Source organism: Tiliqua scincoides, chromosome 5, assembly GCF_035046505.1.
Source record: "Tiliqua scincoides isolate rTilSci1 chromosome 5, rTilSci1.hap2, whole genome shotgun sequence".
Taxonomy (NCBI): domain Eukaryota; kingdom Metazoa; phylum Chordata; class Lepidosauria; order Squamata; family Scincidae; genus Tiliqua; species Tiliqua scincoides.
Window position 1 is genome coordinate 127,852,185 of NC_089825.1, and position 27,410 is coordinate 127,879,594.

The window sequence follows — 27,410 nt, forward strand, 5'->3', positions numbered from 1 at the left end:
ATTAGGAGTTATGTTACCCTGCACATGCCTGATCTCATCTGATCTCGGAAGCTAAGCAGGGTCAGGCCTGGTTAACACTTGGATGGGAGACCACCAGAGAATACTGGGTGCTGTAGATTTATACCATAGTCTTTTGGAACTGAAGGTTGCCAACCAACCTTGCAACACTCCCTCTGATCCAGCAGGGCTGCTTGGAGGACCTTCCCCATTCTAGCTTGGCTGTGGCTACAGAGACGTTCTAGCTACCTCGTCTATGATTAGGGAAAGTGGGAGGAGACGGTCTGGGAAGTTGCATCTCGGTGGTAGACTCAGTGAGAAACTCTTCCATGCAGCCTGGAGGCGGGACCTGGTCCTCCTTCAGGCTGTGAAGCTCAAACTCCTTCTCTATGGTGTTCTCTTAGAGGTAGAGCGTCGCCTGCACAGTACTGTACTCTCCTGGCTCCTCTCTATGGTAAGCCGGAGCCAATGAGCAAAAGGGGCTCCCAGGAGGACTGATGGTCCCAGTTCTGTGCTGTGCAGCTTGCAGGCTGCAGAGCACAGCGGCATAGCATAGCCCAGTGACCCTGTTTCCCATGCATTCCCTGTGGGGTGTCTGCCTGTACAAGATCCCTGTGCTCTGCACTGAGAGGCAGGTGCTAAATGTGTGAGAATCACCTATCTATCCATCCATCCATTCCCCAAGTGGGCATTCAAAGCAGCTTACAAAAAAGTCAATCAAAATACAATATAAAAAATATAAAAGGACAGGCTGTGTCTCACCTGCCCCCCCCCCCACTGCATGTTCTTGCTAAACACAAAAGCACACTGCTCCATTCCCACTACCCACAGCTGAGCAAAGTCAAAGGCACAGTTACCTGTGCATATAGAATTTGTTTGTTGTTTGAGCCACGGACTACATTAGTATTTCTTTAGCCCATGCTTTTCATTGTCTGCTTTTCAGCTGGGGTTCTCCAAGCAAGGTCCAGAGTTTCAAAATACAGCCTGACATCTAACAAAAAAGCAGACAGGCTAAAAGCCATAAGAGCACAAATATAAAACTGGCAGCTTAACTTGCACTAACAAAAGCCTTACTGAGAAGAACAGTCTTAACTGCCGACTTGATAATCCAATCCTGTGTGTCTACTCAGAAGTAAGTCCCAGTATAGTCAATAGGGCTTACTCCCAGGTAAGTGTGGATAGAATTGCACCATAAATGAGTCACCATCCTAAATCTTCCATCCTCTGACAGACAGCTGGTTCCAGAGCTGAGGGGCTACCACTGAAAAAGCTTGTTAGTGGAACTGCCAAAAGCTTCTCATTGCCCCATCTTAAGGAGCACAAAGGTAAATATGGATGTACCCTCAGTCTGTATTATAAAGGGTTTTAAAGGTAAGCACCAACAGCTGGGATGTAATCCAGAAAGAAACTGCCATCCGGTGGAGCTCATACAAGCATTGTGTGCTCTCTGGAGCTGGCAATTGAAATTAATTTCATGTACTGACCTAGTTGCAGGTTTTGAACAGTCTTCAAAGTTCACCCCACATCACACCCGTCCAAATAGTTGTTAAAATTAATTAAGTCCCTCAGTCCAAAGGAACAACCCCAAATTTGGAAAAGGCAAATGTGCCTGTGCAGGAAATGTGCAAAAGTGGCAATGGCAACAAGAAGGGACAAGCTGTGAGGCCTTGTGGCCATTGAAACAATAATTGCCTGTCTGGATCAGCTCGACTGGGAGGCAGAGGATATGAAAACCACTTCTGGCATCAGTTATTGACTGAGAGACAGCAGGTCTGGCTTCTCCAATGCTTCATCGCAGCTGAACTAGATTGACTCTTCCTGTTAAGACAGTGTTTTCCAGGACTTTTATCTAACTGCCAATACAAAATCTAACTGCCAAAAGTTAGGTTGTCTCAACTGCCAGGTTGAGACAAAGGTTGAGACAAAGGTTGAGCCTGCTGTGTGTTAAGAATCCACAAGTGTAAAAGGGACACAGTTCCATTGCATGTCAACATGTGACATGCTTGTCTTACACATTGTCTTACACTATAGGCCTATGCATACCTGCTCAGAAGTAAGCCAGATTGTATTCAATTTGGACTTAATCCCAGGTAAGCATGTATAGGATTGCACAGTCACAGACAATTCTGTTTGTCAGCAAACCCTCTGTTCCTGAAAGTGAGTGCCAAAGGGGATCCCCCCCTTACAGTAGTAGTCTACTCCAGTGGATCACAAACTTTTTAGAGTGGGACCCACTTTTTAGAATGACAATCTGTCAGAACCCACCAGAAGTGATGTCATGGCTGGAAGTGACATCACCAAGTCAAAAATTTTTTTAACAATCCAAGGCTGCAATCCTATCCACACTTACCCAGGAGTAAACCCAATTGACTATCATTGTTAAAAACATATACATAGTAGCCTGTTTAAAGTACAGTTCTATAACCTTTCCCCAAATGCAGTCACATACCATGATAAAATCAAGTCTAATATATTAAAAATAAATTATTGAAATGAATGGGTACCACCTTAATTTGGCTTGTGACCCATCTACTGGGTTCCAACCCACAGTTGGAGAAACACTGGTCTAATCTTTACAACCCTCTGTTGTCTCAAAAGAAGAAATCTTCCCTTAAAAGAAAAGCATGTCACTTAGAAAGTTCTCTCCCAGATATGGCCACCAGAGGGCCACCTGAGTCCAAGTACCTGCAGAAACTCAGGTGAGTTTACCTGACTAGTAGGCTGACTGTTGTCCGGAAACACACAAAGTTGACCAAGCAAAAGGGGAGGGCAAAGAGGGTGCCAGCTGTACCCTGTACCCCAGAAGCAGACATTGGGCATGAGACGAGTGCAAAGTAGACCTATGGATAGGCGAAGGTAGGGGAGAGAAATGGGAAAGAATTTTGCTGGGAGTGATGAGGGGGCAGGAATCCCCAAAGAAGGAGTGCTTGCATGGGAGAGGGGGTTAGGGCTCTGGATTGTGTGTAGGGTAGAAGAAAGGGTGTGTGGATGGGTACATGCTGGTGTGCTGCTTATGCGCAGCACATAATGATGAGCACCTTTGAAACTGTCTGTCAAACTGGAAGGAAGATGAAGGGGGGGAAAATCCCAACCCAGGTGAGTGGCAGAAAGTCTGGCTGGTCAATTCCAGGTCAGGTTTTTGAGGGCCCAAAGTTATGGGAATGTTTGAATAGTAGGAAAAGGAAGAACGGGGAATAAAATGGGTGAAGTTCTTTAGAGCAAGCAAGAGTGCAAAACAAGGGGGAAGCTCTAGCTCTAATCAGCCTCTAAAGGGCACCAGACTTCAGATGTAGGCTTGGAGAGAGGGACCAAAGGAATGAAGATCAGTAATTTCTGATGCAAGCTTTGGTGTGCAGAAAAGGGATGGTCTCTAGAGCTAGCTGGGAAAGGTGCAGAAATGGGCACCCAAGGGTGTTTAGTGCCACTTTACGTAGAGAAAAGACAACTCACAGCTCAATCACAGAGGCATGTCTACTCAGAAGTAAGTCTCACTGACTTAAATGGGACTTACTTCCGGTGTGCATAGTGCAGCCTAAGTGGGGAACAGTTCATAGATTGAAGCATCCTGTTTCCCCCTCATACAGGTAGAACCAAGAGTCACCCAGTGAAACGGATGAGCAGTAGTTTTAAGACAAATGAGAGTCTTTTGTATAGCATTGAATGAATGAGAAATTTGCTGCCACAGTCTTTCAGGGTAGCCACTAGCTTAGATGATTTTAAAAGGGATCACTTGTTGCTAGTCATGATAGCTGTGTATAACCTCCATGGTCAGGGACAGCATACCTCTGAATATGAGCTGCTGGAGGATGTTCATGGAAGAGGAGAGGTCTATGAATGGTCGTTAGTCACGATAGCAGTATAGAACCTCCATGTTCAGGGAGAGTGTACCTCTGAATATCAATTGCTGGAGGAAGAGCGCTATAGCCTTTGTGCTCTGCTTGTGGATTTCCTGGAGGCATCGGATTGGTTCCTGTAGGAAACAGCATGCTGGGGCTTGATGGAATTTTTGATCACGTCCTGCGTTATTTATGTTGGTAACCTTCAGTCTTGAAAGACTATGGTATCGCGCTCTGAAAGGTGGTTCTGGAACAGCGTCTAGTGTGGCTGAAAAGGCCAATTCGGGAGTGACAATCCCTTCCACACTGGGAGCAAGTGCAGTCTGTCCCTGGTCTGTCTCTCTGGCTATGGGCCTTCCTTCTTTGCCTCAGTCTGTTGGCCAAGTGTCTCTCCAAACTGGAAGAGGCCGTGCTGCACAGCCTGCCTCCAAGCGGGCCGCTCAGAGGCCAGGGTTTCCCACCTGTTGAGGTCCACTCCTAAGGCCTTCAGATCCCTCTTGCAGATGTCCTTGTATCGCAGCTGTGGTCTACCTGTAGGGCGCTTTCCTTGCACGAGTTCTCCATAGAGGAGATCCTTTGGGATCCGGCCATCATCGAAGCTGCTCTACCTTCACCTGCTGGGATATCACGTCCTGCGTAAGCAGCCACTAATGCACAAACTGGAATGGTTGAGGAAACCACCCCTTTTATCATTCTTTAGCCATTCGGATTGAGAATACTGTACTGCTAAAAGATGTTAACTAATTCATGCTCAGTGACCTGAAGTTTGCATCCTAATGAGAGGGTTAGCACCCTGCTTCTATTCCAGGCTCAGCTGCTAGGTTGGAAGAGGGGTTCTAGGGCTGAGCTCTTGCTACTGCAGACTAAAATTGCACAGTTCTTTGCAAAACGTGTGGTACAGGGTGGGTAGCAGGACTGGAACTTTCATGAATGCTCTTTGCAAGATCCTCCCCCACCCGCTTTGTTCCTCCCTCTAGGATGCCAGAAGCACCGCACAAGTTGCCAGCCCTGATCCGCATGATACGTGGCGCACGGACCCAGGCAGAGGAGCGTGAGCTGGTCCAGCGGGAAAGCGCCATGATTCGGGGGGCCTTTCGGGACGATGAGCCCAGCGCTCGGGCCTCCAATTTGGCCAAGCTGCTCTACCTTCACCTGCTGGGATATCCAGCTCACTTTGGACAGGTGCACAGCCATGCTCTGAGTGAAGCTAAGTCACATGCACAAGATCTGCTCAGGCTCTCAGTTGGGATTTTCCTTCAGTGCTGATGGAAAGCACTCTGTGTGTGCTCAGAAGCACTGTGTAATTTCACACACAGGGGTTGAGCTGTGATACAACAAAAACAAGTGCAAGGAGGGGGGGAGAACTAAGGCCTGGCAATCCTGGCTTAACCTGAGTCCATCCCAGTAAATTCTGAAGATCCTTAGGTCTATCCCTACATCCATTTACCACTCCTGTTTTCATGGGTTGGAAGAAGCCCCTTTATAGGGTGGAAATGACTTGCTAGCTTAGTCTTATTCATGTTGTTCTGGGCTTTTAAACTTTTCATGTTGTCTTCCTGCCCTGATCCAGGTGGAGTGCCTGAAGTTAATTGCCTCTCACCAGTTCCAAGACAAGCGGATCGGCTACCTTGGCGCAGCGCTCCTCTTGGATGAGAAGCAGGACACCCACCTCCTGCTGACCAATAGCATCAAGAAGTAAGAGGGTGGCATGGAAGAGGGCTGGGGGGGGGGGAGAGGGGCTGCTTCCATGTTCAGATGTGGGAAACAGACTCACCAGTTTTGGGTGGTAATTGACTGGCAGAAAGAAATGAACCTGGAATCTGAGTGGTGGTGGACCATTCAGATGTGCTTCCAGGGAGGGTGCTGGGAGTTGAGTTTTTAGGGATTGGTGGATCCTAAGGAAAGGTGTCCACAACATGGGTTTTGAAGGCTCAGATGCTGGAATGTCAGGACTGGGTAGCCCTGGGTCCATGCAAGCTACTGGAACAGTTTTATGAACTACTTTTTGTTGGAAAGTGATATATATATATCATAAATGTTACATATATGAACATGAACATATATGAAATGAACATATATATAAATGTTCTTGATAACAATAAGAGCCACATTTTATGGGGCAAAGCTTGGGAAGCAGTTGGCTTATGTTTGGGAATTTCAACTGGAAATCCCCTAGAATAGGACTCCTTTTAATGCGCTCCACTCTCTGTGGGAAAGTGTTGAGCTTCAGTGTTGATGAAAGGTGGCAGCCAACACTGGAAAGTCTCTGGAAGGTGGAACTGGGGGTGGGACAGAGGTGAAGGGAAAGGAGTGTAGAGTGTGGAGAAATCCCTCTGGAATGCAGGTGACCAAAGGAAGTCAGCAGAGCAGGCAGGCATCTTTAGGCACAGCAGGAGGGTTTTCTTCCTCCATTCTCCTTGCTTTTCTCTTCTCTCACCAGCGACCTCCTCCATCCCAGTGGTTGGGTGCAAGGCCTGGCTCTGAGCACTCTTGGGTCTCTGGGCTCAGCAGCCATGCTCCGAGACTTGGCCAGCGAGGTGGAGCAGCTGGCCAGAGTCGGACAGCCCTCAGTGCGCAGGAAGGTGAGGTGCTACAAACATACCCACAAATCCCAACAGCACCCACTCTCCCTTTGCACCCTTCTCCTAAAGTGCCTGCTTCATAGAATGTCTTACAGCTTCCCACCACTTGCGTGAAGACGTCGGTCCTGTTTCATTGGCACCAGTTGCAGCATTGGGGGCATGATTTCCGTGGGTTCGTGGGACTGCAGGAGAAAGTTAAATGCCCCCTCCTTGCACACCGTGAACATGATTCTGATCACTACCCACCCTGCATGGTTGCATTTTAAGTTAGGTCAAACGGTGCGCTGAATCTGGAATCAGCTCTGTGTGGAAGGGAGTGGGGGGATTCCTGATGAGGGCTAGCTCTCTTCCCCCCACCATGCAGCAGTTCCAATCCTGATTGGCTTTCCTCTGCTTGCGCACCTTCCACAATGGCGGCACTTTTCAAAGAACTCTGATGGGGAGGCTCTGCCTCCCACCTACCGCGTGTCCCTGCTCCCAACTCTCTTTCCTGGTTAGTCACTGACAGTTCAGACCCCCTCCCCCAGTATTTATGTGAAATTGGGATTCTTTGTCCCAGCATGCCTTGCTTTACCTGTACTTAAATGCTCAGAGGCACTCATTACGTCACATGGGCTAGAAGGCTGATTAGAGATTTACCCTCAGCCTTAGAACTGCCCAGAATCACCTGGAAGCTCACTGTGTTAATTCCAGAGGGGTTCAGCAGGGAAGGAAAAATCCATGTTCAGAGACTGGCACCTCTTGCATTAAGAACGGAGGTTCTACGGCTTCTGCCAAGTTCCAGGCCTGTGTGGTGACCCTGGGAAATGGTGGGGGTGCCTGCAGCCCTGGGTCCTTCATCCAGGCCTCTTTACACACCTCCTTTGCTCTCTGCCAACCTTGCAGGCCGTGGTCTGTGCCGTGCACATTATTCGGAAGGTGCCAGATCTCACGGACACCTTCACTGCCCTCGGTGACCACCTGCTGACTGAACGGAGTCACAGTAAGTACCGCTGTCCCTTCAGTCTGCCCAGATCCAAAAGCAGAAGGACTGGTTCCCACATGTGTGCATATCACTTGATTAGACAAATGCTTGACCCCTGCTAACTGGTTAAGAGGCAGTTTTTCAAGTGGGTGCTCCTCTTTTATTTAGCAGGGGGAGAGTAACTGGCCCACCTCACCCCAGCAGTGTCTTTTTTATTGGCTATCTGCTGGTGTTGCATATTTTTAGATTGTGAGCCCTTTTGGGACAGGGAGCCATTAGATATTTGATTTTCTCTGTAAACCGCTTTGTGAACTTTTGTCGAAAAGTGGTATATAAATACTGTTGTTGTTGTTGATGACTCACAGCTGATTGTATGGATGGGCTCCACTCCAAAGCAAGCTTGACGTGACATGGGACAATAGGAAAAGCTTTGCATGAAGCGTTTGATCAGGGGTGGTCTGTTCACATGTACAAATTACAGGTCTCAAGTGACAAATGCCTGCGTGAATACCAGGCAAATTCTTCATATTTTCAGCCTTCGTTATTATGATCACACATATTCCCAGCTCTGAACTCTGCCCCACCACAGCACTTCACAATATCCTTGTGAGGTGGGGCACAGTGAAAGAGTGACTGGTTTGAGGCCACCTAGTGAACTTCAGAGCTGTGTGGGATTTGAACCCGGGTCTCCCCACGTCAATAGTAGGACTTAAACTACTACAAGCTCATGGGTCCAGACAAGGAAAGGGATAAGGGCCAGAGGGTGATAAATGACAAGTGAAAACAGATGATGGGGAAGTCAGGGAGTCAGTCAGCTTCCCAATGGAGGGGGCTGGCTTTGCTGGAGAAATGAGTCTGAAGGAGCAGCTTGCATCTGAAGGGTGCTCCCAGCACACCCAGATAGAGGGAATCAGGGACTTGAGATGCAATTGACCCCTGTCTGTCTCTCATCAGGTATTCTGCATGGTGCTGTCATGTTGATTGCGGAGATGTGCGAGCAAAGCCTGCAGGCCTTGGAGCACTTCTGCAAGGTGGGAGGATGTGACTTTGACGTCCTGGCCTCCTCTGCTGTTGGTCCACTGGAAAGATGTGCCTTTGAGGAATGTGGAGCTGGGGGGGGGATTGGAACCTATTGCCTGCTCCTAAGCAAGTCGGCTTGGTTCAAAACGGCGGAGCTGTCCGGAGTGTTTAAAAATGGTGTGGAGGAAGGACCTTGTGCAGCTCCCCCTTGGAGATCCCATCTCCTCCCTGTCCTTTGCACCTGGTCACCGTTGTAGGAGGCCATGTGTGTTGCATGGCTCCAGACCCGACTTAGAGGAGCAAAGCCCCACAAGGCTGCTGCCAGTCAGCCTAGGAGGTCTATGGCTCCTAGTCAGGGTTGTGTGTCTGGAAGCCCAGATGGGCTCGCTTTTTCTGGTGGCTTCCTCAAGTGGAGACAGTCACAAAAACAGGCACTTGCTGGTGAGCCTATTGACAGTGACTTCCTTTTCCACTTGTGCTCCTGGTTCTGTTCTTGTACTGGGCCGGGCCGGGTGATGCTCAATTCCCCACCCTGGCCAGACGCATGAATGGAGCATGCACCATCTTGCCCCTCTCCTTGCATCTGGGAGAATTTGGGGCACGTAGAGGGTGGTTCCCCCAAATGCAGTGAGGGGACCAGGAATGGCAGCTAACATGTAGGGCTGGTTTGGTTGAGGGAATCAGGGCAGGTTCAGCTCTCCTCACCCTGCATGGCAAATGACACCTGCCAAAATTGCCCCTGCAACTTGCTGCTCACCTCTCAGAGCAGGCGCCTGCCCCCCTGGGCTCAGCTGTAGGCGGGAGCTGCCTGCACACAAAGCATTGGGACCTGGGCAGCGGAGAGGAGACTAAACAAAGGGTAAAGGGTAACAGTGGTTCTCATGCCTCCATCTTCGTGATGAGCTGGACGAGGTTGCTGCGGCCTACCTTGTGGTGGGGGAAGAAGGTGCCTCTGTTCCTCACCTTCTGGGTCTCTCCCAGGAAGCGAGGAGCTGTTCAAAAAAAGGGGGTTGATGCTGCCACCAAGACCAAAAAAGGGACTGGCTTTGCATACGCTGCCTCCTATCTGAGGTAATCCCAGTTCCCAAAGCTGTGGCCGATTGCTCTGCCAGGTGAGCATTTCCTGAGCAGGTGATTTCTAACGTAGGACGCGCAACCAAGGAAGCCTCTCGCTGTTACCCAGCTTGAGGTGGTCCAGAAGAGCCTACCCATCTTGTGAACAGGAGCACTCTCTGCCCAGTGGAGCAGTAGCATGCAAGCCAGATCTTCATAGTGCCTGTGCGTAGGGGTTTGTGTTAATCCCCACCAGTGGAGTGGAGTGGAGTGGACTTGCTGCCTATTTATAGACCTGCTGCTCCTATAATAGGAGGCGCTGCTGCCTATTTAATTCCTCATTTAAAGGCTTGTGGGTTGCTTTCTCCTGCTTTGACTAGACTTCACATTAGCTTCTTTTCTTCCCTCCCTCCCTCATATTGGTGGGCCTCAGGGGATCTTATAAAACTAAAAAGACCCTGAAAGTCTGAAGTGTTTCCTGCTCCCCCATTTTAGAGGGCTTTGGAGGACAATGTTCAATTAGTACAACTCAAAGGGGTGCCTCAGAGTTATCCAAGAGGGAATTGCGAGTAAGCAGAAGGGGAGACAGTGGCATGGCCAGAATCATGGCTTGAGGCCACCTTGAGGGCTTTTCTGCTCTAATAACCTGCTGTCTCCTCTCTGTTTTCCCCAACAGTGTGCATCCCAGCTGGTAGGTGTGCTGCGTAACCTGGTGGTGGCCGAGTACTCTCCGGATAACAGCATATCTGGGATCAGCAACCCTTTTCTGCAGGTATCAGGTCATCTTCCCCCTGGTCACCTCTCCTTTCACAAACTCCTCTCTTTATTCTCCTGCCCCAGTTCAAGGCCAGAGGCCACAGCTTGGTCCTCTCTCTCTCATGAATCTCGAGGCAGGAGGTCCTCATGCTTTCCCATAGGATGTGTGAACACAGGAAGTCATTGTTACCACTTGGCCTTTCAAATTTGGTTTCCAGTTCTGAGGATCTCCTAGAGCAGCCCTGAGGAGGTCCTTCACCTGAGATCTTGGAGAGCTGCTACCAGTCAGAGTACTGAGCTAGGGGGACTTAACCTCAGGCAGTTTCCTAGAGTGACCTGGATGAGAATAAAGGCAAGCACAGTATTCACTCCTGCTTGAAGGTTTCCAGGGAGGGACATCTTCATCTGCCTTGGCAATCTGTTCCACTGCTGAACCACTCTGACCATCAAGAATGTCTTCCTGATGTACTCAAATTCTCAGCCACCTCACCTTTCCCACTTAGCCGCTCTTGTTGCCACCTTCGTAGGTACAGATCTTGCGGCTGCTAAGGATTCTGGGACGAGACAACGAAGAGATCAGTGACGCCATGAATGACACTTTGGCCCAGGTGAAAGCGAGAGGGGATGTGGGCTCGGGAAAAGTACCCTTGCTGGGGTGGGTGGAAGGACATTTTTGATACTCTAGACCAGTGGTTCCCAAACCTTTTAGCACCGTGACCCACTTTTTAGAATGACAATCTATCAGGACCCGCTTAGATTTAAAAGGGGATTGGACAAGTTTCTGGAGGAAAAATCCATTACGGGGTACAAGCCATGATGCGTATGCGCAACCTCCTGATTTTAGAAATGGGCTATGTCAGAATGCCAGATGCAAGGGAGGGCACCAGGATGCAGGTCTCTTGTGATCTGGTGTGCTCCCTGGGGCATTTGGTGGGCCTCTGTGAGATACAGGAAGCTGGACTAGATGGGCCGATGGCCTGATCCAGTGGGGCTGTTCTTATGACTTTAAAAAAATGAAATCTAGAAAGAAATAGTGTGTGTGTGTGTGTGTGTGTGTGTGTGTGTTTGTTTATTTATTTATTTATTTATTTATTTATAAGTAATAATAACCAGAAAAAAGACCCTCAAACATTCATCTCCCTATATTTACAAATGCTTGCAAACTGGAGGAGCTGAGCTCTTTTCAGGGTAATTAGTAGTAACAGTATCTGATTTTTGAATAGCCTCCGGGCTTGAGGCAGTTATCTGACCTTTCCATCGCCCTTTGGCGACCCACCAAAAATCAGGTCCCGACCCACAGTTTGGGAACCAATGCACTAGACACATAGTGACCACCCCTAGCCTAGTTCATGGACTCTGGGACCTGTTTGGAGGTGGGCTACGGAGGTGAGTCTTGGCAGACGGTTAGCAATGAAGAGGCTAAGGTGAAGTCAGGGCTGGGGGGGCAGGGAAGAGTCACAGCAGCAACACTGTGCTCTCTGCTCTTGCCCAGGTGGCCACCAACACAGACACGGCACGGAACGTGGGCAATGCCATCTTGTACGAGACTGTTCTGACCATCATGGGCGTGCACTCGGCTAGCGGACTCCGGGTACGGCAGCATTTTGCAAGACAGCACGGGTGCTCATCTGGGCTAAACCAGCTCCTCACCTGGCTCTTCTCCTCCCAGTTCCTTGTGGGGGCAGCTCGGTTGTAGAGATGCAATTCAAACGTATCAACCGTTGTCGGGTGCAGTTATGCTTTGGCTTTTTATAGGTTAGGATATGGGATTCCAGTCTCCACCTGGTATTGGAGCTGTCTTTAGTTACTCACGTCCTGTTCTGTTGAACTGCAATCCAGTGTTAGGTGGTTCTGTAGACCTTGTGGTCGGTCTGTGGAACTCCTTGCCACAGGATGTGGTGCTGGCGTCTAGCCTAGACGCCTTTAAAAGGGGATTGGACAAGTTTCTGGAGGAAAAATCCATAATGGGGTACAAGCCATGATGTGTATGCGCAACCTCCTGATTTTAGAAATGGGCTATGTCAGAATGCAAGATGTAGGGGAGGGCACCAGGATGAGGTCTCTTGTGATCTGGTGTGCTCCCTGGGGCATTTGGTGGGCCGCTGTGAGATACAGGAAGCTGGACTAAATGGGCCGATGGCCTGATCCAGTGGGGCTGTTCTTATGTTCTTATGTTCTTAACATCTCGGAAGTGGTTCTCAGCCCTGGTCTGCTGCTTCCTTAGTCATGCTTCAATCCTATATCTGGTCTTCTTTGGGAAGTAAGGGCCCATCTCTCTTTCTACGCATAGGTTCTTGCTGTAAATATCCTTGGGCGGTTTCTCCTGAACAAGGATCGAAATATCAGGTAAAAGGCGATGGAGAAAGAACAGGTGACAGAGTCACCCTACTAGGGTCACTTGATATTGATTGTGGGCTCCTTGGGATTTGAAACAAGAGTTTTGAGCCTGGAAGTCGCCCATATTACAGCTAGTCATGCCCTGCACTTTGAGCACCTCTGCTCTGGTCTCAAACTCAGCTCTTCCTCGGCCTTACCTGCAGATTCCAGGGACTCGATTTAGTTCTTCAGCATTTTTCGGGCCCCCACCCAGGGCTTGCTGCTCACACTGGAGAACCCTTGCCTTAGCAATTTGATGTTCCTTCCCAGGACAATGAAGCTTAGGTTCCAACTCGGGTTCCAGACAGCCAATCAGTGAAGTTCAGAGGGGGAACTGGGGGGTCAGCAAGAAAAGGAAGAGAAAGAGCAGAAGGGGGGCTGGAAGACAGGCTCGCCCTTGTCTGAGACCCAAGTTGCAGCTCTTTCTCCAGCACATGGAATTCTGTATGTTCTGGAGGTTTTCTGTTCTCCCCCTTCCTTTTTTGTAGGTATGTGGCTCTAACCTCTCTCCAGAAATTGCTGCAAGCGGAGAACAGTGCTGTCCAGAGGCACCGGTCCACAGTCCTGGCATGCCTGACTGACCTTGACCCAACTGTGAAGAGGTGAGAGGAGAATGTCAGGTGCAAGAAACTCCCCTGAGGTGAAACCAGAGGAGCCTTCCTGGCCAGTAGACTGATCTGCCATTGTCTCCCCCCTACCCCTACCCCCGCCACAGGCGAGCCCTGCAGCTCAGCTTTGCCCTGGTGAACAGCAGCAACGTGAGGGCCACCGTGAAGGAGTTGTTGGGATTCCTTGACACTTGTGCCCCGGACCTGAAGGCCGACTGCACTTCTGGAATATTCCTGGCTGCTGAGAAGTGAGTTGGCTGTGTTTGTGGCAGAGAGCCAGGGTGGTGGAGTAGTGGTTTGGGAGTTGGACCTGGAAGACCCAGGTTCTAATCCTTGCTCGGCCTTGAAGCTTCCTGGGTGACTTTGGACCAGTCACTCTCTCTCTCTCTCAACCTCACCTACCCCACAAGGTCACTGTGAGGACAAAAATGGTTGGGTTGGCAACTTTCAGTCTTGAAAGACTATGGTATAAGCCTACAGCAACCAGTATTCCCTGGCGGTCTCCCATCCAAGTACTAACCAGGCCTGACCCTGCTTAGCTTCCGAGATCATGGTATAAGCCTACAGCACCCAGTATTCCCTGGCGGTCTCCCATCCAAGTACTAACCAGGCCTGACCCTGCTTAGCTTCCTAGATCAGGCAAGATCAGGCATGTGCAGGTTAACAGTTGGGAAGGAAGAAACAATGTATACCACCCTGAGCTTCTTGGAGCTCCATTTTTCCATAAAAATGTGGATGGGGGGGGGATTAAAAAAAAAAAAAAGCTGGGTGAGAAAGACCGTTTCCACTGATGGGTCTGAGGTGTTCCTGCCTGTTTTCATTTTTTCCCCTCCAGGTTTGCACCCAACAAGCGTTGGCACATAGACACCATTCTCCAAGTCCTGACCATGGTAAGATGGCAATCCTGGGGTAAGGGAGTGTTGCTGTATTGCTCAGAGAAGAGCCTTGCTCTCCACAGTTTCTGTTCACCTCATGCACCTGAAAGGTGTTTCTGCAAGAGCCCGAGGGCAAGAAATTTTGTTTAAAAATTGAAAGCTGTGATATTGGAACTGTCACTCTCCACCTGTCTCCTTTGCAGGCCGGATCTTACGTCCTTGACGACGCAGTGCCCAACCTCATCCACCTGATTGGAGGAGCACGTGAGCTGCACGGTTACGCTGTGCAACAGTTGTACAGTGCGCTGGCTCAAGACATCTCTCAGGTGTGGGGACAAGGAGAGGGTTTCAGGGCTGCAGAGTGCATCCTGGCCAACTTCTGAAGAACCAGGAAATGGAGCCTCTCCTGACAGTTTGGCAGCACTGCCAGCTGAAGGGGACGGAGCCAAGGCTAGTCTTGAGAGCAGTTTGCTATTCACTTCAGCTACCAGCTTTTCAACAATGAAGGCTGGCCAGAATCTGTGACTTTACAAGGCCGGGTGGAAACCGACTAGACCAACAGTACAGTTGCCAGAGTCCCCAGTCACCTTCTGGTTGACCTGGACATCTGAAATCCCAGCCTAGAAAAGCCAGGATGGTCATAAATCCAGATCACATTCCTACATTTTTTCCGATCTTAAATGCAAAGACATGAAGATGACTTTGTGTTGGGAATAACAGCTCTAAATCTTGCGGTTTGAGTTTCATACCCTTAACTGAAGTGCACCTGCCGTCTTGTAATTCAATGCCTTGTGCCGCATGTGCGAGCCAAAGACTCAGCCACTGAAGCACACGAGGTAACTGTGGGCCAGTTTCCAGCTCTCAGTCTCATCTACTCTACAGAATTGTTGTGAAGATACCCCCCCCCCACACACACACACATCCACTGCTCTGAGCTCCTTAGTAGGAAGACTCGGGTCCAGCAAAGTCTTAGTTAATTTTGCTCCAATGGAACATGAGGACTTTCCAGTCTTTGATCCGGCAAGTTAGCGCGTCTCTTGGTCTTTCCGAAAGCCCGAGAGGTTGAACAGGGGCTTATGGGAACTGCTGGCAGTTTTTAAATGGTGGGCATGCTGGAAGGCACTCTGATAGAGGTGCTGGAGAGCAGTAGCGTAGCTGGTGGGGCAGTATGTTAAGGATTGCAGACACCAAAATGCTCCACGTAAACGGCCCCTTCCAGTCGCTGTCGGAGCCACTGGGGCAGAATGGACACATACCTTTGCTGCCCCAAGGGCGAGTGGGAGGGGCCGCTTACACAGCGCACTGCGGCACCTGCAATTCTTAACACACTGCCCCCCTTTGGCTATGCTACTGCTGGGGAGAGCAGAGACTGCAGAAATCAGAGTTGAGAAGGGCCTTCTGATGTCCCTGGAGTGGAGTGGAGTGGAGTGCAGTGTTTAGTCTTGTAGCATAACTTGTGCTGCCCCCATCTTTTTTTACCAGCAACCCTTGGTTCAGGTGGCCACCTGGTGCATTGGTGAGTATGGCAATCTCTTATTGGATGGCAGCTGCGAAGAGGTGGAGCCTAAGCAGGTGAGGAGTTGGAAATTCAGAGGGTGCAGATGGGGACACAGGGGAAGCAGGGGGCACTTGCTCATACGTGTCAAAAAATGCCTTGCATGCACCTTCCTCTTCCTTGCCCCCACCCCCACAGGTGGACCCAGAGGAGATTCTGTCCATTTTAGAGCGGGTGCTCCAGTCACACCTTTCCCTGCCGGCCACCAGAGCCTATGTGCTCACTGCCCTCATGAAGCTCGGGACCCGTCTCCAAGGCAGCGACATCAAGTGAGCTCATGCCTGCAACCACCTCGAAAGCCATAGGCCCATCTCGTCCAGCTTCCTGTATCTCACAGTGCCCCGCCAAACGTCCCAGGGAGCATAAGAACATAAGAGCAGCCCCACTGGATCAGGCCATAGGCCCATCTAGTCCAGCTTCCTGTATCTCACAGCGGCCCACCAAATGCCCCAGGGAGCATAAGAACATAAGAGCAGCCCCACTGGATCAGGCCATAGGCTCATCTAGTCCAGCTTCCTGTATCTCACAGCGGCCCACCAAATGCCCCAGGGAGCACACCAGACAACAAGAGACCTCATCCTGGTGCCCTCCCTTGCATCTGGCCTTCTGACATAGCCCATTTCTAAAATCAGGAGGTTGCACATACACATCATGGCTTGTACACCATAATGGATTTTTCCTCCAGAAACTTGTCCAATCCCCTTTTAAAGGCACCCAGGCTAGACACCATCACCACATCCTGTGGCAAGGAGTTCCACAGACCAACCACAAGCTGAGTAAAGAAACATTTTCTTTTGTCAGTCCTAACTCTCCCAACACTCAATTTTAGTGGATGTCCCCTGGTTCTGGTGTTATGTGAGAGTGTAAAGAGCATCTCCCTATCCACTCTGTCCATCCCCTGCATAATTTTGTATGTCTCAATCATGTCCCCCCTCAGGCGTCTCTTTTCTAGACTGAAGAGGCCCAACCGCCGTAGCCTTTCCTAAGGAAGGTGCCCCAGTCCAGTAATCATCTTAGTCGCTCTCTTTTGCACCTTTTCCATTTCCACTATGTCTTTTTTGAGATGCGGTGACCAGAACTGGACACAAAACTCCAGGTGTGGCCTTATCATCGATTTGTACAATGGCATTATAATATTAGCCGTTTTGTTCTCAATACCCTTCCTAATGATCCCAAGCATAGAATTGGCCTTCTTCACTGCCGCCGCACATGGGGTCGACACTTTCATCGACCTGTCCACCACCACCCCAAGATCTCTCTCCTGATCTGTCACAGACAGCTCAGAACCCATCAGCCTATATCTAAAGTTTTGATTTTTTGCCCCAATGTGCATGACTTTACACTTACTGACATTGAAGCGCACCTGCCATTTTGCTGCCCATTCTGCCAGTCTGGAGAGATCTTTCTGCAGCTCCTCACAATCACTTCTGGTCTTCACCACTTGGAAAAGTTTGGTGTCTTCTGCAAACTTAGCCACCTCACTGCTCACCCCTGTCTCCAGGTCATTTATGAAGAGGTTGAAGAGCACCAATCCCAGGGACCAACCACTTTCCTTATATCCCAGGGTTCTCCCTTTCTTGAGACTGCATGATACTTAGAGGCGGGGGGGGGGTGACATTTCAGGGAGGGAGATGGGCCACATCCAAACTGGGAGGACACAAAGAGGAATTTCTTCAGACCAGTGTGCACTGCACACTTCAACTAGTGTCTGTGGGGCTGTAGCCTGCTACAAAAGTGTCTTGATGTGCAGTGGTTGGCATTGCCCTGAACTTCCCTCACCCCCTTGAGTTCCTTCCGGGGCTGTGACAGACACAGTCCCTGGCACAGACAGTTCAAGAGTGGGCCCTTGCTGCCACCAAGAACGAAAGGCCAAAAAGGCTTTGTCAATGCTTCAATGCTTACATAAGAACATAAGAACAGCCCCACTGGATCAGGCCATAGGCCCATCTAGTCCAGCTTCCTGTATCTCACAGCGGCCCACCAAATGCCCCAGGGAGCACACCAGATAACAAGAGACCTGCAAGGCATTCTGGGAATTGTAGTTAAGAACATAAGAACAGCCCCACTGGATCAGGCCATAGGCCCATCTCGTCCAGCTTCCTGTATCTCACAGCGGCCCACCAAATGCCCCAGGGAGCACACCAGATAACAAGAGACCTGCAAGGCTTCCTGGGAATTGTAGTTAAGAACATAAGAACAGCCCCACTGGATCAGGCCAGAGGCCCATCTAGTCCAGCTTCCTGTATCTCACAGCAGCCCACCAAATGCCCCAGGGAGCACACCAGATAACAAGAGACCTGCAAGGCTTCCTGGGAATTGTAGCTAAGAACATAAGAACAGCCCTACTGGATCAGGCCACAGGCCCATCTAATCCAGCTTCCTGTATCTCACAGCGGCCCACCAAATGCCCCAGGGAGCACACCAGATAACAAGAGACCTCATCCTGGTGCCCTCCCTTGCATCTGGCATTCTGATGCTTCTGGGTTCCCTCAGCATTGATGTTGGCCCCTGTGGGAGCAGACAGGCAGCCAACTGACCTGGTTGACTTCAGCTCTTCTGCATCTGTACACATGGTAGAATGGGTGCGAGGTGGTGCATTCAGAATACCCCTGAGAGCTGAGGCCAGAGCAGACCAGGGAAACACTTTTTACTGGTATGGATTCAAATAAAGGTATTAGTCATCCTGAGCCTTCAGGTTAGGTTAGATTTTTTTAAAAAATGTCTTGGCTCCTTCCACGAAGCTGCTTGCACCCCTAAAATAAATCCCAGGGGCACCCCTAAACTTGGCCTGTCTGTAAGCCCTGAAGTCGCCTACCCCTTTCCACCCCACCCCCCTGTGCTTCCCCCATTTTTCTGCTTGAAAGGAAAGCTCTGTGTCACTTTTCTTCTCCATTCTCTCTCTCTCCATCCCTGCCATCCTCGGACAAGCCGGATCCGGAGTTTGATGTCCATTTACTGTAGCTGCCATGACATTGAACTGCAGCAGCGAGCGGTGGAGTATAATGCCCTCTTCCGGAAGTACGACCACCTCAGGTACTTGCCAGCTCAGCTCTCTAGGGGCCACTAGAGCAGAAACCGGGGAGGGCTGGAAACTTGCATCGTTGTCACGTTGTATGGGAGCAATAGGGAGTTTGAGCCGGGACCCTGGGATTCTGTCTGTAAGGATGCAAAATGTATGTTCCTAGTCCTCATTGGTACAGCAAAAAATGCTGCAAATGTGTGGATGGTGTCCAGTGAAAAATAGAAGGGGCTAAGCAGAACCTGCAGTGCTTAAGGGATTCTTACAGGCCTTCTTCTTTTCTGTTCTCTTCCCCACAATTTCTGTTCCCAAGGACTAGCCCCAACAACCCATCACTCTTCGTACCTTGGTCAGTTTTCTATATTTCTTTCTTCCTTCATTAAGTTAAAAAAAAATTACTGTGAGATGTCCATGAAAACTAGAAAGGTTTTTCTAGTCCTTTAGGGATTAGAAACTTGTTTTATTCTTTCAAGAAAAATGAAGTTGCTCAGGGTGAATCTCAAAAAGGCAATTGTTACCCTGCACATTCCTGATCTCGTCTGATCTCGGAAGCTAAGCAGGGTCAGGCCTGGTTGGTACTTGGATGGGAGACCGCCTGAGAATACCGGGTGCTGTAGGCTTATACCATAGTCTTTCGAGACTGAAGGTTGCCAACCATTCTGCTGACTTCAGCCCAGTGCATCCATTAAACCCAGTGGCCCACTGCCTGGATCAGCCAACCCAATGCCTCTAGGAAGCCTCTGAGCAAGACCAACCCAAAGCGTCCCTGTGCCCAAGGCTGTGCGCCAAATGTTGCTCTCCCCTGTACAGCAGACAGCCACCTCTGCCGCCCCCTCCTCCTGCCAGAGCAGAGAGTGGTGGGCTAGAAATCTAAGCCAGCAGTCTTGTCTTCTCCTTTCCCATTTCCTCTGCCATTCTGTGTCTCTCTTCCTTTTTGAATTGAATCGAAGACTGGCAGAGACAATCACCTTCCTGTGCACCCCCCCCCCCAATTCAGAGGCACACGGCCTCTGAATATGGGGATTGCATGTAGCCATCAGGGCTAACTATGAGCTGCGGGGCCTTTCTCTGCAAGGAGGCTGGTCCAGTCCCCAGTTCCTTTTGTCATTTTGAGATGGGGTGACCAGTGTGCACACAGTCTTCCAGATACAACTGCACCATCGATTGGTATTTCTTGTTGGCAACCTTCAGTCTCGAAAGACTCTGGTATCGCGCTCTGAAAGCTGGTTCTGGAACAGCGTCTAGTGTGGCTGAAAAGGCCAATTCAGGAGTGACAATCCCTTCCACACTGGGAGCAAGTGCAGTCTGTCCCTGGCCTGTCTCCCTGGCTACGGGCCTTCCTTCTTTGCCTCTTTGCCTCGGTCTGTTGGCCAAGTGTCTCTTCAAACTGGGACAGGCCATGCTGCACATCCTGCCTCCAAGTGGGCCGCTCAGAGGCCAGGGTTTCCCACCTGTTGAGGTCCACTCCTAAGGCCTTCAGATCCCTCTTGCAGATGTCCTTGTATCGCAGCTGTGGTCTACCTGTAGGGCGCTTTCCTTGCGGGCATTCCAATACTAGCAGGTTTCTGTACTCAGTCAGCACTAGATCTCTCTCTTCATTGTCTCCCATTCTGCTCTCACACACATACCAAGATTTCCACTCAATGCTTCCTCTCTCTTGTAGGGGATCCATATTGGAGAAGATGCCCTTAGTGGAGAAAACTGGTTACAGTGAGGAAGGAGGTGAACCAGAACAGAATGGAAGACAGGCTGTTACTGCTCCTGTCCTGGAGATGGCACCATCAAGCAATGGCAAGCATCAGGATTCCAATCAGGTGGGGGCTGCATCTTCATATGGCTGCCATTAGGAGGCACCAGACACAGAATAGATCCCCCCTGCACATGAAACTGCTGACCTGGAAGGGGGAAAATTGCAATTCAGGTTATTGGCCCCAAGTGAGGGTTCAGTTAAAAGCCAAATCAGCATCAGACCCAGGTAGTGTTGCCCCTGGATTGCAGTGGTGTAGCTAAAGGGGGTGCAAAGCTTTAAGTTTTGCAGGGAGCCTCACCGCAGAGTGCAAGGGGCCCCTCTCCCCCCTTCGGAGCCATTCCAGGCAGAGGGAGCAAAACAGAGGCGGTCCAGCCATCTATTGTATGTCAGTGCTGCCTTCACTTTGCTTGCATCAGATCAAGAGCTTCTCAGCTGGCTGCCAGCTCATAACCAGCTAGACCTGTAACTGAACCAAAATAGATTTGTCAGACCAGAAGATACCAGACCAGACCCAAAATGTCCCGATTTGGAGGGGCTTGGGAACATTCCACCCTTGCCCCTTGCGCGATTTCTCAAACCTGCTTCTAGAAGCAGTACCGGTGGTCTCACCGCAGCCCCCAAGAGAAGTCTGCTCTTCATCTCTTCAGCCTTGTGTTTTTCCCTCTAGGTCGCCAATCTCTTGGATATCCTTGGGGGGCCCATGGATTCCTCTCCATCCCAGGCTACCACAGACACCCCTGTGGCAGAGCCCTTTCTCGATTTGCTTGGGGATCTAAAGCTCCCAGGTATGTTCCGGCCTCTTCCGGGGGACCTAATTCTGCCCTTCTAGGGTCATGACCCAGAGGTGTGTGGGCTGGCGACGGTTTCTCAAGAGCAAGGGCAAGAGCCTCCTCATGCCCTTGGATGCACTGTATGATAATTTCTGCATTCTGGGGTTTGGCTCTGGCATTCAGGCCAGATCCCTGGACTGAACTGGGATGATGCCGGGACTATCTGGATGTTGAGAAGCTGTACAAACACATCATCAACTGGAGGCGGGTTGATGGCATGCAGGGCGGGAGAGGGATCAGAGTGGGCTCAAATGACTGCTTTATACCCAACTACGGGTCTTGCCTTTCCAACAGACGCTGCTCTCTCTGGCTTGGCCGTTTATGAACAAGATGGTCTCCTGGTTAAATTCTCAATGGAGCGACCCCCCCTGGAGCCCACATTGCTGCTCATCACAGCCACAGTATCCAACACAGCCCTTGATGACATCACCGGCTTTTCTCTGCAAGTAGCTGTCCCCAAGGTGAGCCTAGCTGGAGTCAGCTGCTGCCCCACAGGACAGTTTTTGAAATACATCATCAGAATCTGGATACCAAAGAAACCCTTTCCATTAAAAAAAAAAAGGCCCAAAATTTTTCAGGAGTTGTAGAAAAGAAAATGTACACTGTTTGCATCTCTTCCTCTTCCAACAGTCCTTCCAGGTAGAGCTTTTGGCCCCCAGCAGTACGACAGTCCCAGGCCAGGGTGGCCTCCCCATCACTCAGCACATTCGAGTGCTGAATTCAAGGAAGGTAAGTGGAGAAGAGGGGGGGAGGTACAAGACCTGGAAATTGTGTTAACCTGTGGATTCAATTGTGGTGTCATTTCCTGCTGGGCCATCACTCCAAAGTCAGCCATCTCAGTTCTGATTTAGTGGTAAAGAAGTGACATCATCCTGTAAAACAAAGATGGAGAGGTAATAGTAACACCATGACTTAACTTCCTCTTGGCCACTTTTGTGATTACCTCAGAGGAATGTCTCCAAATTTTTCCTCTTCAGACGTTGCTCCTTCTCAATTCCTATCACAAAGGTAGCAGTGATTTCACTTTCCCTCTGTCTTTTATGGGATGATGTCATCCTGGTTGCGTAGCGAGCAGTGCTGTGACATCACTTCCATTTTCTCCAGTGAAGCCCCACCCCCTACTCGCGGTCCCTCCAGCAACACTCACAACTGGCTGACCAAATGCAGCACCTTTTACTTTCTTGATGGCGCAAACTAACACGTTGCCCTCTTTCTTTTAGCAACCTTCAGGACTAGGGACTTAACTTCCTTTAAAATGAAAGTTGGAACTTTCCGTGTCGGATTGTACACCCAATATCAAAACAAACCTTGCAGCGTTTCAGAATGCAGCTTTATTTCACAGTCACTGCAGAGTCTACTCGACATTACATATATATTATTCCATCCTTTCCATCCCCAGCTTCCACTCCGGATGCGATTACGGCTTACTTATACCCTCCCCTCTGGGTCTCTGGTACAACAGATTGAGGAAATCAACTCATTCCCGGAAGCCGCCTGGAAGTGAACTGTGACCCCTGTGCTCACCTCCACCCTGCGATGCTCTCTCCACCTCTGAGAAGAAAACCCTTGCAAAGAGTTGCAATTATAGTAGCGCACCACCAGGAGGCAACTTTGTTCCATCTGGAAGCCCCTATTAACTCTTTTTCACAAGCATGCGTGCACACACACCCCCCCCACACCCACATGCACTAGTGAGAGTGGGAATGCAGAAGGGAAGAACCCTGGATAGAAGGAGATTTGGGGAACAAAGATCTTTTAGAAAAAGTCCCTGAAAGAATACATCTAAAAGAGCCAGTGCCGGAACAGAGGGGTGGAAGGGATTCCCCCTTCCCCACCTTCCTGCTTGCTCTCATTCTCCCTCCTCACTCCCAACTGCTGGGCAATCAATTGAATTGATCAGCTAGATGGGGAAATTCCACAACAACTGAGTGAGACTAAATGGAAATCAATGAAGATAAAGAGTGTGTGTAGGGGGCGGGGGGGAGGAACAACCCAATCCTCAGATAAAAACAAACGAGGCATCACCTGTCCCTCTTCATTTCCCAGTCCAGTTTTTCCTACGTGGATGCGATGCAGATTCCGGCCTGCTTTCCCTGCCACAGGCACCAGCGGTCATTATGCTGCTGCCAGAGCCTCTTCACGGCTGAACTGAGTCGGACTGTCTCACAGCTCATTCTGGCCGTCAGCAATGGCCAGCGAGGGGTTATGAGGACACTGGCACCTGGCACAAGGCATCGAGGTCGTCATGGATACTGGACACTGATAGGCATCAGCCTTCATGCTTAGCTCCTTTCAAAGACTTGAGGCCTAGCAGCTGCTGTTACAACCTCTTGTGGCAATACTTTTCATCAGGTTCATAATAATGCATTATATCAGGAAGCTGTACTTCCTTTAGGGTTTTCCCTTCCCCCTCCCTTTCCGAAATTTGCTCCCTGTCACTCTTGTGGGATGACCTTTGAGTTTTGTGCGTGAATAAAGTCTGACCGTGTGATGGGACTCCACTCAGCCTGTCCTTTCATGTATTGTATTGGCAACCTTCAGTCTCGAAAGACTCTGGTATCGCGCTCTGAATGGTGGTTCTGGCACAGCGTCTAGTGTGGCTGAAAAGGCCAATCCGGGAGTGACAATCCCTTCCACACCGGGAGCAAGTGCAGTCTGTCCCTGGTCTGTCTCCCTGGCTATGGGCCTTCCTTCTTTGCCTCTTTGCCTCAGACTGTTGGCAAAGTGTCTCTTCAAACTGGGAAAGGCCATGCTGCACAGCCTGCCTCCAAGCGGGCCCTTTCATGTAACAGGCTGAAAAGTGCCTGTTTCCCGTCAGTGGAACCCATGCTTCCTCTCTGCTTCCAGCCACTGGCTAGGCTGCTGTGATGTCATAAGCTCCCTATCCAATAAGGAGAAGAGATCAGTTATAGAATGCTGAAAACCAAGGGAGATGCTTTAATGGATTTGAAAACTGGGCAGAAGGAGGAGGGGAAACCACACAGATCCACTGTGTGCTGTTGCAGGGGTGCAAATATCGGGAGCAGAGCAGCAAGGAAGGCAGTGTTTTGAAATCAGATTCAAAAACAAGCCAGCTAAAGGATGGACTGTGGGTCTCCTGCGATTATACAAGCCTCCCTCATGCTCCTTCTCTGTCCAGCCCCTCACCTGGTAGCCCCTCTTACCAATGAGATAATTCACAGCCCCTAGTTATTTAAGTTGCCCTTTCCTTTGGCCAAAGCAATAAAGCAAAACAGGATGCATTTGTCCCCTTTTCAGCTTTATATTCATGCCCTCTTCTCATCAGAGGATGACTGAAGGGCCAGCTGTAAGGGGCCTGGGGGCAAGGTCTCTGTACTTGCCACCTTCTGCAGCCTTCTGGCTTGTAGCAGGGCGTCATAGTGTGCCGGGCGGAATTTATGCAGGTAAGCAGACATCTTTCCAGGAATTCGGGCTTTCTCATCAAAGCCTGTGGGGGGGGGACGACAAAAGAAAGGGGGTGAGTTTTCAATCAACAATCATATGGGGATTTTGCACAAATTTAACATTCTGAGACGTGCCAATCTGAAGTTCTGAATATCAAAGACTATTAAAAAGACATTCTAGATCTTTCTTGAGTGACACCTCTTGTTAACCGACTTCAAAAATTTTAAAACACAAGGCCTGAGCCTTTTTGGGTCCTGCTGTAACTTCGTTCATTGACTACAATTTATAATTATTCCCCTCCACTCCTCTTAGCCTCACAACAACCCGGTGAGGTCGGTGAGGCTGGAGGACCTTGAGCAAGTGGCTCAAAGTCACCCAGTGAACTTCAGGGAGATTCAGGGCTTTAAACCCAGAGCTCCAGCCCACTGCACTAACACCTACATCGCTCTGGCTGCCAATTCAGAAACATGGTTGAATTATCTCACCCAGCTGACATCCCAGCTTCTGGATCCTTTTCAGGGCCTCAGGCACATCCTCTTCCTGCCCCACCACTGCCTCCAGTTCCCCCACAGCGTAGCCAAAATCAGCCTCGTCAAGGTCCACGCTCAGATCGCCCAGGTGATATTTGCGCCGACGGGTTACAAAGCTGGCAAACTCCTCCAGGCCAAGCTCCTCCACGGCTTTAGCCACGTCACCACACCAGCCTGCTGTCATGTGTGCACCCAGAAGCCTGCAGACCTGGGCCACAATCGCAAGGGGACACGTCACCTCTCGGTACTGCATGGCAAGTCCTGGTCTGCCGACTTGCTCCAGTAGCTGTAGTGGGTGCTGGGACTGGTGGCCATCTGGGACATAGCTGGGACTCCGTGGCAAGCAAGGCGGTGGCTGGGGCTCTGTGGCCTGGCTACTAACACAGCCTGAAGCCTTACCGCCCTCTAGCGACTGGGGGGGACATTTCAGCTCCCAGCCAACCCCCTCGCGCTCCCGGAGCCAGTGGTCAGCCAGAGTGAGGCGCCAGTCGGGCATGTCGTAGTACTTGTCGCGGAAGGAGACAGTGCCTTGCAGCGTGGCCCCCAGTGCTGCCAACTTCTCCCCGATGCCAGGCCCATAAAGGAACCTCTGTTCCACCTCAATGGGAGCTGAGGCTGGGCCCACGGTATCTGCGGAAGAGAGCAGGTGCAGTCAATGTTCACGAAAGGACAAGATTATCGCTTTTGGCTGATCACACCTTCCCTTCCGCTTCCAGTCATGGCCTGGTTCTCACTCTGCTGCATCAGTGCCAGGCTGATTACTGTCAAAACACACACGAGCATGGACTGAAAGGGGGAGAGATTCCAGGCTCAGATTTTCATGGGAACAACTGCCACCTCAGTAATGACGGCCGATCCCCAGCGTGCAAGCACTGGTGGTCATTACTCAACAGTGAGGGACAAGCGGTCCACACACGACCAGAGTCAGACTCATTCTAATGCATTATTACAGGACAAAGCCCTGCTGCAGTGTATCTTTTTAAAAGCACAGCTGCAATGAGGATGGGAACAAATTGTTCTAATTACCTGCGCTGCCCCCCAACAGACCTCCTCCCACCCCTTCCTGCTCTGTGCATGACCCCCCCAAAGCTGCTTGACACAGTCCCTTTGGCATTCTGCCCCCTGTTCTTCAAGGCACCAAGCCCTGTCTGAAAGCGGAGCTGGGAGGGGGGGCTTTCCTCCCCCAGCTGCTGCCAACACAAGATCCTCGAGGGGGGGGAGCCTGAGTGGGCTTTGCAAGGCCATCCTCCTGGACCCCCCCCCCAGTGGCTTCTTGCAAGAATCCCCCATTGCCTGAATCACCCAGTGCACCATAAGACCCCCTCCTCATTTGCTCCCTGAAGCACAGCGCCCCCTGGTGCAGCGTGCAGGAAATGCTTCCTCGGCACTCACCTTTCTCCATGTGGGAGGCAGAAGATGCTACTGCTGGCTCATTGCAACCCAGAACAGCACCCGCCATATTGACTCCTGTTCAGGGCCTGGAATGGACTACATCTCCCATAGCCCTTTGCAATGTAAGCAAGAAGAGGAACGGCCACATCCAGTTTTTTTTTTAACTGAGAGCTGGCTGTGATCATCCCCCCTCCCCCCTTTTGATCACTGATTGCGGGAGGAGGAGGAGGAGAATTGCAAGGATGGGAAAAAACTGCCTGGGGAGGCGCAAGGGCACCTGGGAGTTGTAGTGTTATCTCCCCTCCACCCCAAGCAGGTGCCTTTGCATTTTATCATCCCTGCTTCGCCTTTTATTCCCTCCTCTCCCTGTTCTATTTTTTATTCCTCTCCCCCTGCGACTGTCTCGCTCCCTCGATCACAGTTGCCAAGGCAACGGAGAAGCTGCAATTAAGAGCAGCAGGGGGAGGGGGGAGGAGGGAGTGCATTGCAAAGGGGGAGGAAGAGGGAGATGCTTAACCCCTTCCCAGCCAGGCTCCAGGACTACTGGGTTCTCTGGGAAGGATCAGCTGGAAGGGTCACCCTTCCTGGGTCCTGTCTGCAGAGCTGGGGAAGGGAGGGGTAGATGGGGGGGAGGGATGATCCAATAATATTCCAATAATAATTGGAATACTAAAGTTCTTCTAGCGCTGGAAGAAGCTCTTGTGTCTCTTTTGAATGTGGAGGTCTGCATTGCTCATGCAACAGTAGCCATGGAGCAAATGCTACTCCTGTAACAATACTGGGAGGAAGGAAACTGCAGAGATCAAAGACTGGGATGCAGTGGTGTAGCTGGAGGGGGTGCAAAGCACCCAGTTTTGAACCC

The 27,410-nt window shown here is 50.4% G+C and overlaps 2 protein-coding genes and 1 pseudogene across 2 annotated transcripts; 2 read left to right on the forward strand and 1 right to left on the reverse strand.

The window, feature by feature from the left end:
- On the forward strand, positions 1–119 carry LOC136654556 (5S ribosomal RNA; annotated as a pseudogene).
- Positions 120–4,811: 4,692 nt separating this feature from the next.
- AP1G2 (adaptor related protein complex 1 subunit gamma 2) lies at positions 4,812–22,732 on the forward strand. The gene is made up of 21 exons (XM_066627145.1): positions 4,812–5,015; positions 5,404–5,528; positions 6,274–6,415; positions 7,301–7,397; positions 8,334–8,410; positions 10,129–10,224; positions 10,736–10,816; positions 11,701–11,799; positions 12,499–12,554; positions 13,073–13,186; positions 13,300–13,440; positions 14,028–14,082; positions 14,271–14,393; positions 15,550–15,639; positions 15,761–15,891; positions 18,551–18,655; positions 20,305–20,455; positions 21,059–21,176; positions 21,516–21,682; positions 21,852–21,950; positions 22,621–22,732. The coding sequence occupies exons 1-21, from the start codon at positions 4,812–4,814 to the stop codon at positions 22,723–22,725; spliced, it is 2,376 nt and encodes a 791-aa protein (XP_066483242.1). The 3' UTR covers positions 22,726–22,732.
- Positions 22,543–26,634, reverse strand: THTPA (thiamine triphosphatase). Its single transcript, XM_066627146.1, has 3 exons — positions 26,549–26,634; positions 25,112–25,786; positions 22,543–24,669 (listed from the first exon to the last, which is right to left on the reverse strand). The coding sequence occupies exons 1-3, from the start codon at positions 26,613–26,615 to the stop codon at positions 24,488–24,490; spliced, it is 924 nt and encodes a 307-aa protein (XP_066483243.1). The 5' UTR covers positions 26,616–26,634; the 3' UTR covers positions 22,543–24,487.
- Between the last annotated feature and the right edge of the window lie 776 nt (positions 26,635–27,410).